This window comes from Charadrius vociferus, unplaced genomic scaffold (genome assembly GCF_000708025.1).
Source record: "Charadrius vociferus isolate BGI_N301 unplaced genomic scaffold, ASM70802v2 scaffold356, whole genome shotgun sequence".
Taxonomy (NCBI): domain Eukaryota; kingdom Metazoa; phylum Chordata; class Aves; order Charadriiformes; family Charadriidae; genus Charadrius; species Charadrius vociferus.
Genome location: NW_009648717.1, coordinates 1,100,976 through 1,115,865, shown reverse-complemented (window position 1 = coordinate 1,115,865; position 14,890 = coordinate 1,100,976). Strand labels below are relative to the sequence as shown.

The 14,890-nt window shown below is 40.1% G+C and overlaps 1 protein-coding gene across 1 annotated transcript in view; it reads right to left on the bottom strand.

Annotated features, from left to right (window-relative positions):
- SCAPER (S-phase cyclin A-associated protein in the ER) overlaps positions 1 to 14,890 on the bottom strand; it is a 162,202-nt gene that overhangs the window by 23,075 nt on the left and 124,237 nt on the right. The window contains exons 26-27 of the mRNA XM_009886675.1: positions 11,851 to 12,006; positions 1,450 to 1,687 (exon numbers count right to left, since the gene is read on the bottom strand). Of these exons, the coding sequence (XP_009884977.1) occupies positions 1,450 to 1,687; positions 11,851 to 12,006 (394 nt within the window). The remainder of the gene's footprint in view (positions 1 to 1,449; positions 1,688 to 11,850; positions 12,007 to 14,890) is intronic.

Here is a 14,890-nt window from a genome sequence, read left to right as displayed (position 1 = left end):
TTTATGCAATCATTACTATCTCGCTCTGTTTTAGGTAGAACAAACGAACGCAGATCGTGGGATTTGGGAATTAATGCCAATGGTTTGTTATAAATGCTCAACTATAACGGTAGTTGGTAGAGGGATAAATACAGACAGCGTAGTAGAAGCCTGTATCTTAAACTAATAGGGGTTTCTTGAGATATGGGGGAGCAGCCCTTCAGCCAGGGCCATGGGCTATGGCTCCCCTACAAGCCGGAGCTGCCCAATCCAAGTCTTACTCTCCAGTGCGTACCTGTAATATCTACGGCAACAAATAAACATGCAGTGTCAAACCAAGAGGTACTGAACAAGCTGCAGATGTGAACTACTTTGATAACCTTGGTTTACAGAGAGAAATGGGAGTTGAGCTCTTGCGTAAGAGCTGTTTCACATGAAACTCCAATAAATATACTGTTTCTGTGCCCTGTACAACCCCCCCGACGGGCCTGGATCCCGCAACCCCGTCTATACAGGTGACCGTCGCTCCACACACATTGCTTGTTGCAGTTATGACAGATACTAAATGTACTAAAAATCAAAGTCAAGAAATACAAACTGAAGGAGACTTATACCTTATACTAAGTTCTTTACTCATGCAAAGCTCTTGCTGAGTTTAATGCATTTCAGATGGAGCGTGTGCTACAACTTATATACAAATTACGTATTAAATGAAAGAGAAACCTGTTCTGAGGAATTGTGTAAGATTGATGATGCTGAACATCTTCTGCAAAGCAATGCTTTTTGACAGGTGTTTTATATTTACAACACAACAGCTTTGCCAATTTATCTGAGAAATACACCAGTATTTGTGTTTTCTTTGTATGGCAAAATAGTTCATTTACACTAGAAATCTGTTCACAGAAGAAGGTAAGAAAAGACTTACCTTCTCAAGACTCAAAATTCGATCTTCTTGCGTTTCTTTCACAAATGAAAACTACAAAAAGTTAAATTTCCAATTTTTGACCAATAAGATTTCACTTGGATAAAAAAAATTGATATCAAGTGATTTTCAGTTTCAGTTGTACAATCTTAATGCAAGTGGCCACCGAAAGCACTGAAAACTGCAGATTGCGGTTATAATGTAAGCAAGTCCTTTCACATTAGAAAAACTTATTTCATGCTTTTGACCAAGATTTTTTTACATTTTTGGGGCTTAGTAAATATAAAAAGTACAACGCTAAAGTTTTTTTGAATAGAAGTAGTAACGGCTGGGGATTCAGCATTTTGCATAGTCCAAATATTTACTTTTTGCCTAAATTCATTTGCCATAGCTACAGAGTGGAAATAACAATTAGCAATTTTAAGCATGAAAAAACCCGAAACATATGTGAAAGTTCCTTCAATAACTAAGATCTTAACGCTTTGTCCAAAAGTATATGCAATAATCAACGTTTTCACACGAAGCAAAAGTTTCAAAAGGTCTGTTACCTGAAAGGCAGGCAGATCAAGAACAGCAAAACTATTGAAGAAACGTAAACTCTGAATGGCAACCTGGATAGTGTTTGCCGCGTAGCTGTCCTTAGGACTTGCCGTGTTCGGATCTGAAATTGTCCCGTGGAAGAGAACACAGTACAGCATATGCAAGACTCCAACCAGATCCGTCGACTGAAGAACTGCTGTTAGCCCCGTGGGGTCCTGACGTGTATTGTCAAATATGTTCCAAGATCTGTAAAAGAAACATGAAGCCGCCTGAGGAGGAGACCAGCGCTCGGTCAGAACACTTGCCCGGGATGCAGTACCTCTAATAAGCCAAATGTTAGAAAACCAGTAAACTGCTAAAAAGTAAAAAATCTGATGCTTCATGTGTCAAGGAACCACAACATTTCCAAATTGCTTTCAATAATCTGGGCAGCGTTTCATGCTCTCTTTAATTGCAGCGCAGCTGTATCTTTAAATAGCGTTCTCCACATACTGGTGTCTTTGCTCCCAAAATGGGCTCACGATACCGGAGCGAGACCATGCAGGAATTTGACAGTTTTTAAGTCAGAAGCCCGGGGGCACTTTTAGGGGCTCCATGCAAGCTCTGTCTCAGGTCAGTAGCCTACACCCATCTTTCTTTCTTGCAACAGCAGCCAGCAGAGGTGGGAGAACTCCCCGGAGCCGCTCACTGCCTCGGTGACGGGCTGCAGGCACTGGAACAAACCGCCTACCTAAGCAGCAAAATAAGTTACTAGGACCAGATGATCTTAATCAAATAGTTCTGCAGGAATTTAAGAATGAAGTGGTTGAGCAGTTAACAAAACACACTACTACTTATTTCAGTCAGATGTGATTATGGGAGACTGTACGGTAGCAAAGCACCAGTAAGTACAAAATGCTCACGACAAGGCAGCCCAGCTTGTGCAAATGGAAACTGGGTTTCTTTGGTACCTTTTGGCTACGCGCGTGAAATACCAGAGAAGGTTTCGGCTATCTAGGATATCAGGACAGAGAGGCAAATAACTCAGGATGCCCTTTCCATTCTCACATCCAAACTTTCAAAAGCACTTAACATAATCCCTCTGTGATTTGTACTGTTCGTGTTTCTTCACATTATTAATAATCCAGAAGATGATGCAGGACAGTCACTACAAGGGAAGACTGAGACTGCCACTACTCTAGAGGTTAAATAACGTGTGGAAGGCAGTCAAATACAAAACAAAGCACACAAAATAATTCAGCAGGTTTTATATACTCTGAGGCCTAATTCAAACCCATCACGGAAATCACCTGAACTTCATTATGGAAATACATTTAGTCTATATTGGCAATCAAAGGAAACACTAAAGTATTAAGACACAATGAACAGTAACACTGAAAATATGGTACATCAAAATCTGGTCTGTATCTCACCTATTAGGTTTCCATCTTAAAAAAAAAGAAAGAAGTGTCAATATCAGAAGAAACTACAAAGACTGAGACTATATATATTTTTTTTTAATAACTGAAGGAAAATACGATGGGTGATATGAGAAAATGTTACAAAAGGACAAATTAGATGAGGGTATCTTTCCATTTTATAACAACTAAAACAAAGGAAAGAGGAAAGCAGTGGAAACGACAGCTTTCTGAAAACAGCTGTAACTTTGAAGACCTTAGTTGAATACAGAAACGACTGGACACTCAGAGGGCTCAGAATATTCCTGTTGACCAGAAGCAATAAGGAGCTTTTTCTTGACTAGAAAGTCTCTAAATGATCTCAGCATCTGCATCAGAAGCACCCTGCACCACTCTGGTACACACACTGCTCTGCTCCGGTGGAGTTTCCAACCCAGATCTTGGGTAGCCTGACTAATCCTGCTTTTTATGTTAGACACTTGTCTTCAATGGAGCAACTAAACCACAAATTCAGCAACTACCAGGTTTTGGCGATCATCATCTTATTCTGTCATTTTCACTTTTGTTAGTGAAGAGAAAAAAAAAAAAAAGCAGGTAAGGAAGCACCACCTCACCCAAACCCAACATCTACTGATGAGAATTTCTATTTCTAACAGCACACTATTGCTCCCTTGGACCAAAGAGAGAGAAACGGGCAGAGCAGGATAACGAACCTGCATTCCCCACGGCCCAAAGAAGGCCCTGGTACTGGGCTAACTTCAAGTATAGCTTAAATATTTTAAGAGTAGAAGGGACAACAGTTACATGAAACACCATCCTTGCACTTATAATCGCAAACTCGAAAGCTAATACCTACGCATTTTTCCGTGGATACAATTCTTCTGTAGGGGAGCATGAGTGGGCACTAAAAACATGAGCAACACCTGGCTGATAACCAGGTCCTTCTGATCCCACAAAGTCCCGTTGTGTCCCCCAGCAGGGACTGCTTAGCAGCTTGCGGGGGGACAGAATGGGCACAGCTACTGCAAGGAGCCTGGTTTAGGAAGATTTTTTTTGGCACTCAGGCTATGAAGTATCTCTGCACAGCCTCTGAAGGGTCTTCTCGCAGCCCTGAGCCCAGGCAAATACACTAAGACAGTAATTGGGTTGTACACCCCTTAATCTGCTGTCACCCATCTGCTCCCATCACTGTCCGCTCACGTCTTTACCTTGAGACAGCAGTTGCTCAGAGGACTCACTTCTGCTTTTTATCAGTTAGATTACACGTGTAAGGAATGATCTTATCTGAAATTAATGTTTATGGGTACCATTTCTTTCCAAGTTATTTCTATTTAGAGTCTGTGAACGTTTGATGCTACTGAAAAAGCTTTTAAGTACAGCATCCTCTGCTGCTGCCTCAAGGATTAACGTCCCGGTCGTATCTCAGCAATACCTGTGCTGTACAAAAAATACACGAGTCTGCATAATTACTTCACAAATCTTTGAAAGAAGCAATCAGATCTTTAGGTAAGACACAGTAAGAACAAAACCAACATAGCTGTACCTATTTTCCAGGACCTGTGCTGTTACACAAGTGAGCCTGTGACCACCAGTCACCACTGGACCTCCACCACAACGCTGTCAGCTAGCGGCCAGCCGTTCGTACAGCCAGCTGGAGACGGACGTGTCTGAGTTTACTGTACACGTTCCAAAAAACAGAGTGTTTGTTTAATACTGTGATAGCCAGCTGAACTCCTAACAATACTTAGAGAAACTGCGCCACAAAACCAGCCGCGACAGCGCTTCAGAAGGTCACCAGCATAGGATTCTCTCAAAATACATGTCATAACATTCAAAAGACAAGCTGAAGTAAATTAAAAAGCTGATTAAAATGACGATTTGATGCCACTTACCTGCTGCAAAAGAAGAATCACAGGCACTGATAAGAACACTAACATTTACTCCATAAAGAATAAAAAAAGTGGAAAAAATACTGGAGTTCTAAGTGTGTTTTGGGGGGGGCTACGCTGCACAACAATTTATGGCATTACTTTCCTTTTCCTACACCTGGAATCTCTGCCCAAAATCTTCATTTTGAAGCCCTGTGGTCTCTAAGTGAGTGTGTTTGACCGGAGTCAGCAGAGACACTTCCTGAAGCATCCCCTGCCCGTGCCAGCGCTGTCTGGTGCAGACTGCCGCGGCACAGCCCCAAGTCCCCTTGGCACCCGAACCTGGCTGCAGCGAGGAGCGAACCCGCACGGCTGCGAAAGGCTCTGGGACCACCTCTGCGCATTTCTACAACCGTGCTTTCTGTGTCTGCGGACTCCTTAATATTCTTCACTTTAAAATGGTTTCTGCTGTCCAATTATTCCTTTTGCAGTGCGCAGCAGCCAGAATGTGCTAACCGTCGCGTAACTACAATCAAGTACCTAGAATGTTTACTTCCACAGTATCTATGAGTGCACAGCTCCTTCGGCCAACTAGTGTTTCTTAATTTCAATCTTGGCTTTTTCAACAGTACAAAACAGAAAGAAACCACTCACGGTCAAACGATAACCCCAAATTAATTATTGTATGTGATACCTCCCAGAATTTTTGGTGACTATATGTGATGAGAAGATTGACCAATTTTACCTAAGGTTAAAGTTAGCCTGCTTTCAACTCTCACTCCATCATTATTTTTAAACAACTCCATATGAAAAAGCTTACATTGCTGGATAGAAACCTTTTACCATTTTGTGCTGCTCTGGAGCAGTGAATGAATCAAAATATACATAAAAAAGTCAATTGGAAAATAACTCAAAATGCAAGCATTATTTTTTTCAGAGAAAAGACCAGGAATTTAAAGTTATACCACAGGACAAAGCTGTTACAAAAAAATAACAATCTGTCTGCTAGGTTCAGTGGACTGAAGGAACTGGTAGAAACATTTATTTTTAATGTTGCCTGTATTACAGTTCATGTGTGTATGAACAGTCTGCTGGCTCCTGTTGGTTTTAACTGTCAGTTATAATCACTTGAAGTCTAAATGTTTACAATAAAAAGGTAAAAGACGTTATTCATACTGGTTGTGGAGCTTTAAAGTAGAAAAAAAAGGTATATGAGATGTTGGAAAATAAAGCATGAACCTTTGCGCATGCTGCTTTGAGTGATTTTGGTCAAGTCTGTACAACAGTGGGTTTCATACATTTAGCAGATTTTCAGTCCCCCTCAAAGGTAAGCCTGCCGAAAATTCAGTGACAGCTGTCAGGACACCGACTGAAGTAAAAAGTCATAAAAAGATGAAAATCACAAGACGACAACGTCATACAAGAGACCTAGGTTCTACAGGACTAAAGCTAAGAGAGGAGATTCCTACGGATGTACCTCCTTTGAATTCTCCTCTGAAAGGAGCTGCCCAAAGTAAAACCGTCAGTATGGACAAAACCTCGCCAATTCACTACTGAAGGGAAGCGAGACTTACCGGATTTTGTACATTGGCTTATACAGCTGGGAAAACAGACAGGCTTTCAAACTTTACCAAGTCTCTATATTTAACACAGAAAAACAGGCAAATATTTATCTTATGGTCAAACAACCTGCAGCATCTTAAAAGGGAAAGTTTCGTGAAATGCAGGGAATTTTCATTATGGGCTGCCATTATGATTTTCAGCTTTGCCATCAAGGAGTCTCAGGAATTGGTACGGGGTTTATTACTTACAGAAAAGGTCTAAGAATTTAAAAATGTGAATATATACATCACAGGAAAGAAAGATACTAAACAGTGATACTTCACTGCTTAAACTACACCACTATTTATTAAAAACAGGAATTCAATACAGCTTGATGAGAAACAGCATACTCTGCAGAACAAGTATAAAACTACAATTTCTCCAAGCTTCAATATGAGCAAACTGTTTATATCTGAAAATATACTGTTTTAAAAACTGGCTGAGCTAACAAGCAGACAAGCCTTTCTAAGGGTATACATTATAATGTTTGTATATTTGAAATACATACTCCTGATTAAAAACATGGAGCCAAATGGAAACATGAGTTTTCAAAAGGCTTAGAATATAATCTGTTGGGGGGGTTATTATTAGGATTTACAGACATCATCTGTACTTTTTGCTTCTCAATTATTTTATTTAGAAAGAGACGTCAACATAAAGAGGCAAGATAATAATAAAAGAAATATAAAGAAGTATTTAGCACCTGTCAAACCGTGTTATAATTCACACCATCAAGCTAGGAATCACAGGACTGTGTGAAAGCGATGACTTGAAAACTTTTAGTAATTTCAGGAACAAGTTTCAGTTAGTTTACAGTACTTGCTGGATCTGCTGTCTGCTGGAAGCGGTGAGGAGCACAACCAGCGTTCAGACAGACTTGCATCTCATTCGCCATCCAGCAGCCAAAACAGACATTATCTTAATTACTGTAATAAAACTGAAACCAGACCTCCTTGCCTATCTGTGACGTGACGGTCACTATTTTCCTCAACCAAACCCTATATATCTGCAGCTTTCCACCACCACCGCTTGTAATCCACAACTTCATTAGCTGTTGACACAGATTTATATGTATTCCACTACTGTTTTGAGATAACACACAACAGTAACAATTTAGCTACTGCACTGCTATGACATTCTATTTGCCTAGATTAATGAGGGAGCTTGCAGGCATTTCTTACACCAAGAAAACAGCAAGATTTTGCAAAACTTGATGTCCTAAGAAGCTATATGCTTTGAGGGACTATTATTTGCAATATTCTCTTTATGCGTAACTCACTTTCCTCCTGCTGTCTGTGTTATTGTTAGTCCACTGCACTGCCCTTCGGGAGAGCACTCTTCCTTAGCGATTAACCCTTACACTGCACTGCTGCTGACGGTTTCCTCCTGCTGTTTGCATTAACTCCGTGGCTAATATTGATTTCTTCATTCATACTAATGGCGAAAAGCGAAACACGGCATTAACAATCGTCCTTCACGGAGTACCAACTAAACTGACTGGACAGAAATCTTAGTTCCAGAGACTTATAGGGGAAAAAGGGGATATAGATTTGATGAACACTGGGCAGTCCAGGAAAAGACAGGAACATATAAGATACTCGCTATGCTGATGAAGGATTTGCCATATATTTTCTTACTTAGTCTTTACTCCTGCTTTTGGGGCAGGGTGAGCTGGGGCAGCACGGCCATATTTTTATTAACACTCCCTGCATTCCCTGCCTGTTCATTGTTTTCTGGCTCATGTTTACAAGCCAAGCATGCTCCATACGTGGATTCAGGACTCAAGGGCCCAGAACAAGCCTTACATCTCTCATAGTTACAATAATAAACGCTGGAAAACAAGGCTGTCGTCCTGAACATTGCTACTGGACATCTGGAATTGAACACAAATTGCAAGGCAGATTTATATGGCTATATAAAGCACTGTTATTTTGTATAAGGTCTATTTAATATTTTGCTTTATTTCAGGTTAATGAAAACATCTCTGCTGTCAGTTCTGGCTACTGTTCCCCTTAACAGTACGCAAAAACGAGTTAAGCATTATCAAGGCCACAATTTTGAGTCTAAGTATCAAATGTCAAGTTCTTCTTTTGCTCAGCAAAGAGAAAGAGCTTGGTACTCAGATGTGCTGCATTTTATGAATTCTCAGTACATACAATAAGGGACAATCCCCTATTTTCAGCTCCCATACACTTTTTTTTTCTACTCATGAGGGAGAAAGGAGCTCTCATCTCATCTCCATTGCTAGCAATGGCTGCAACACAGCATAAGAGAAATGGGACTTCCAGTTGGAGGTCTCAAGTCACCCTCACTGGTTCTCACTGTATAACAGATGAGGGTATAAAAATGATCAAAACAAGATTCACATGGGGTTACAAGTTATTAACATTTTTAACAAGTGATCTTTTATACATATTACACAGTGTTTGGAAAACGTGCTATCACATCTACAGCAAAACTTCATTTACAAGAATCAATCTGGGATTTATTAGCCAGCACCAAAAATGAACGTTTGAGAAGTAAGATCAATATCAAAGTTAAATCTTTTTAAAGACCTTGACCATTAATGAAAAGAAAATCCCTCTCTGATAATAAGATATGTTTATAACATATGTTCAGAATAGATTCCCTCATTTCATAACTTTTTACGGTGTTAAAATCCTCCACTTTATGTTTCTACATTAGCAAGACTTTCCTTTATTGTATCTAATTCCATGATTTGGGCCTTTTTTTTTTTTTCTTTTTCTAAGTCTACCATGGGAATAAAAAAAACTATCTTAGTTTATGTCTTAAAATTTTATCATCTACATTATATCAGCCATACACCTCATTTAATATTTAATGCTGACATACATATATGATCCAATGTGAGGCTATTCGCTAATAATCATTATTGTTGTGACATCTTGCCTGACGCAGACCTGCAGGTAGGTACTTGACCGAGATCTCTTCCCTGCCTATAAAATTCTTTTCCACAAAGTAACTGTCCAAATAAACACAGGGTATCAATTCAGAGCTTGGTTTAGAAACACTCTGCTAAATCTGGGAGTTTAATGACATGTTGTAGTGAGGAATGTAAGCAAGTCTAGATCGACAGCTCTTCCTACATCGGAGCTCCGGCAACGGCCTAACATACTTTGTACCCACAGGACAGGATCTCTTCATTGTTTAAAACCCGAGTTAGAGTGTGTAACTTCTGGCCCTCTGGGGATATTGCAGATGACAGTTGCAGTAAAGTTCGTAACAGCCCGGTGGTGTTGGAAAGCAAAGGAGGAGGATCACCACTGGACATCTCTAGCTCACACAGGATTTCATCGTTGCAGGCACCGTGGATGGTGAGAGCGCCCTGAGGTGGTCCCAGTGTGTCACCCACCCAGCATCTGCTGTCCCATCAGCTTCCCACTAAGCCACTCAGCGGCACAGCACATTAAGAACTGCGCACAGTATAGAGAGCACTTTATAAAAACACCCTAATGCGTTTAATATGGAATGGCAACTTTTTATAGGACAAATAACAGCCTGAAATAGTTCTATCAGAAAAAATGAACTTATCTTGTGCCCCCCACCATCGCCATCGAGGAGCGTAAAGAAGTTCCCAATCTGGAAACATTCTGTCCAGGAAGGCACATCAAAACAATTCAAAATTGCTCCTGCAAGAATGGTGAAGCCTGATATTATTTTGGCAAAACTTCACGCTGCAGCGTCAAAGCACTGGTAGTACTTACTATGCGTTTTTCCTCTCAGTAAAAACTTCAGAAGCTTTACGATCAGAGCGGTTAGTTCCTCTGATGTAGTGAGGAGTACAATACAGCACGTTTGGTGCTCAAGCATGTATCAACTGAGCTGGAGAATGAGAAATGCCGGTTTCTGACTGAATAGGCTGCATTGCCTCCTACTACTCCTTACCAGAAATGAAAGAGGCATCTGTGTTTCTCACAAAGAGAGGCCACCTTTTGTGCTGCAAGATCATGTATCGCACAATATGTATTACTGTATGGTGACATATTTAAGAATTCAATAAATTTGAGCTCTGTTTCTGCCACCTTAATCTGTGTTTGGCAATACCTTTTTTCCATTTAAATCACCGTGAACACTAAGGACTTCTGTAACGCGACAGAATTACACTCTGCATTCATTTCTTAAATGAGAGTGGACTCAGGTGATGAAAGACATTTAATTTAAACTGCCCTTCTAATCAGTTACACCAAAGCTTTTGATCTAAAAGTGAAAGACAACAGTTTTGAAACCTCCAAGTTCCTCCCTCTCGTTTCTTTTCATGCTCTATTGAACAATCCAATCTGGAAACTGAGAACAATCAGCAACTTTGGATAAAATCGAAAGCATTGCTATTGTATGCAGGTAGTAAGATCAGATACTTCTTGGTGTAACTGTGAAGAAAAATGCTCGACCCTCCAAAACTATTATTCGGCTGCAAAGCATACATGTTCTTGGAAGAAGTACTTGCACAACGCCTTATTATTTTGGGGTGCAAAGTTCTGTATTAGTTGGGTGAAGCATGCGCCTGCTTCAGAAACAGCAAATATTATATTACTCACTTTTGCAGCTAGAACTATTATTCCACTAAGAGAAGGCTGACTTTTTTTTTTTTCAGTATGCATTTGACTTTTGGCAGCGCTGTCCTGGAATGTAAAATGCCAAGTTGGCAACTTTCAGAAAGGGAAATTTCAGTAAGTTGGGATGGTCTCTTTGGGCTCATATTTCTTGCAGTTCTTTTTCCATGTGCCTTTGTCCCTGAGCTACCAGCAACAGCTCTTACCTACAGCTTTGCTTCTTATTTTATGTTGTATTAACTCTAGTTTTTCAACCCTCTCATCATTTTACCCTTCAGGAATTCATTGCAAAGTTCCGTCAGCCTTGTCTTTTCCTGAAATGTGTAACATTTTAACTGTGGTAGGTTCTTGTACGTGCACCCCGAAGCTCTGCCATTTTGACTCTCACAGTGTCAGGCTGTCAGATGTTGTAGATTATAGAAGTCCAGATTTGCTGGCAGACACATACCTCATGCTCACTCCCCACAACCCTCGTTAGGTTACGATAACGAACATTTTTCATTAGAAAATTCTCTGACAAATCTAGTATTACTTTTCTTTACAGAAAATATAATTCCCTTACTAACAGTGGTATTTTAAAGAATTAGACTGCTCTAGAGACAAATCAATTAAGAGTTGATTTTAGCTGACAATAAAATACCTCTTGAAGTCCTTCAGACTGGACATTTAAAATTAGTAGTGATAAAACCCTCTCTGTAATGACGAGTAAAGGAGATAAAGTTCGCAATTCTGATAAATGACTTACAAGAATCAAGACTCCGTGCAGGTAACTAATTACAGTTCAATGGTGAAAGGGTGAGCAGAGTGAATTTCCAGCACTGTTTCTTTACCGGTTATGACTGTGTGACTAAGACCAGTTCTGTTTAACAGCCTCGTCAGAACGCTCGCTTCCACGAACGCGGTGTTGGCACAGGGTTACAACAGCTGCTGCCTGAAGAACGTATTAGAGACGACAGACCAAGTGCACCTACCTTCCATTGACAGCAAAACATAGTTGACATATTCCATGCAACACTGCTGTGGCATTCTGTAGAAAAGTTGCTATTTTAGGATTCTCATCAACAGGGCCTTGGACGGAGAGGAAGCAGCAGCACAGCTTGTCTATCAATCCTATGTTCACCACGTAACTAGAAACAGAGGGAAAACTGTATTAAAAACCAGTCCCATGCCAGTTTCGGTAACTTTGCAAAGGAAGTGATTTCTGCTTCTCTACTATCAGACCATACAAAATGCAGGTTGTGATTACTTAAATACTCTTTCTGAAAGGGTTCAATAAAACAATTCAAATTACAGTAACTTCAGATCTGGCTCTCTGTAACTATCAGTAGTTTTTGTTAAGAGATCTGTCTGTTGTAGGATAACTTGTATTATACTGCACAAGAAAGATGAGTGTAAATGTTTATTTTACCATACTCCTAGAAGGACAATGGAATTTTGCCATAGTTAAATGATTTATAATAATCTTGATAGCTCTGCAACAGCACAATTTCTTTTTAGCATGAAGAGATAAACTTTGGGGAACACACTAATTCAAGAAGACAATGATGTTACCCAGATAACGTTTTATTGCAATACATCTATCATAACTACTGCCCAGTTGTTGGGTTTTTTTTCCTTTTTAAAACATATGCAGCAGTTAAGAGACTAATAGAATGTGCAGGTAACAACTTTCTACCCTCAGTATACAAGGATCAGGATCAGAAAGCCTCTTCAGGAGCTCAACCAAAATTCAACTCAGAAAAACGTGCCAGTGATGTTGCGGTTTTGTTTTTGTTTTTGTTTTTTTTTTTTAATGGAAAACACTTCCTTTCTTTTTTATTATCAGAGCAGATCATGATTGCTGATCATCAGATCATTACTGCTGAAGTTTCTTCTTTGAATTTCTAATAGCATGGAAGCCTATGCCAAAAAATGTGCTGTTTGTCCCTGTACGAAGTCCTCTCTGTCCACACCAGGTTCTCTTGCACTTTGATCATTATCAACTCCACTTAAACTGTGCACAGAGATGATTTTTTTTCCAATGTCACTTTGCTGATATCACCTAACTTCACATACTTTCCTTTTTCTACCAACATTCAGCTTCTCAGACTTTACTTTGTCTCAACTGTCTGTTCTGCTGATTTATGTGAGACCAACTTCCTTTGTGGAGACAGATACCCTGCTGCAATCGTCTCCTTCTCACCCTCTGATTTCCTTTGTACTTTCCTCCACTTTTATCAAGTGGGAGAAACTTCTTGCCAAAATCAGAACTGCTATTATATCCTGTGCCTCCACCTGACTTAACAGGCATGGGGAACCAATTGCTTTCAGACACCATCAACCGATTCACTATTTTTACACTGACAGTCCACACTAAACCATTCTGTTATTAATATTACTCCATCCTACCAGCTGTTCCCTCTACTTGCTCGTCAAGTCCATTTGTTAGAGATTGCCTCTGGGAGCGTCGGCTCCTTGGCATGGGAACACCATCGGCTGGACGTTTCTATAATGTCAAGACCACTCTGACTTGACTAAGTACAGAACATTATTAAATAATATTGATTCTAGTAAATAAATAATACTGATTTGATAATGTTTGTCACAGAAGCTGTACAAGTATTTGTTAAGAACAACTATTCCCTCACATGTCTTACAGTCTGATTTTGAAAAACCAGGGATTTTTAAGATGAGGGAAGAAAACCTCTCCACTTTTCAGACAGTGTTGTTGCTCAAAGACTAATCTCTCTTCAGGGCTAGAAGCTAGACTTTCTGCCAAAGTTTACCCTGCTGACACAAAGCTTTTGGAAGCAATTAAGAATAAAAATACGCTGGATATAAAGCAAGAAGTCTAACCGCATACGAAAGATTTTTAAAGCTCCCAAAGTATAGCAATTAAAAACACTTAAAGACTAACAAAGGTTATTTATTGCACACTTGTTGCTCAGGTAAGTTTGTCTGTTCTATTTAGCAACGTGAAAGGTTACCAGCATTAGGTTTTCTTGCAGTTTTGATCTAAGCAATCCACCTGATCATACCGGTGGTAAGCAAGCCCTCCCGTATTAGGAGAATAATTCCAGGAAGAGAGCTGGGTGTTAGATACATCACAGTGCCAGAGAAATGCTGAGCGCTAGGAATCTCTCTGTGAAATAGGAGCGGAGAGGAGGAACTAAATAAAATACAGCTAATACTGACAGATGATTACTGACAAAAAGGCACAACCATTCTCATCAGTGTTCTCTTCCTTTTTCCCTAGGAATGTCTCTACAGTCTGTCTGACACCTGCAGAACGCGTTCATTTTCCCCCTTCCTTTACACCCACACCTGGATACAGAGCGGCTGCTCTCTTGGCAGAGAAGATGGATGATGGATGAGAGTTTTCAGTCTACCGGGACTATCCTTTAACAGCACCCGGAGACAATGGGACGATGCACGAAGCACTCCTTTCCTTGAAGGACTGAGCATACAGACAAGTGGAATGTCAAAGCTCTCTAATCTATTGCTTCCATCTCCGAGTCCTGTTACCTATGGTAGCATAGTTCTAATAATTTGGCTACCCTTTTGATACCCAGACAGTGTGCAGGTAACTCTTGTTTCTGCATCAGGTCTAGTAGCCCCAAATAGAAAAAAAAATTATTTCGCTTTTCCTCTTTCTTCCCCCCATCTTCCTAAAACTCTCAATTAATCAACTCCCCAAGGACATACAATACAATGGCCTGGAGGTGAAAGATTCTCATTAATAATAGAATTTGTCTGTTTTTGACTAGTTTAAAACACCCTCTCTCTTTTTTTTCCTAATTGCGCTATTACCTTGTCATCATGCCTTTCATTCTCCATTTATAACCAGATCCCCTAAAGTGCCTCAGGTGAAGGACCTAGTTGGATTCTCATGTATCTCCTTATCTAAGGGTACGTCTGTGCCTGGCCCAGTCAGTCTCAGATGTCCCTTCAGCACAAATATCAATAAGCAGACCTCCCACCCTCCCATTCATAAACGGAGAGAATACAACATCCTGAAATTTCACACTCTTT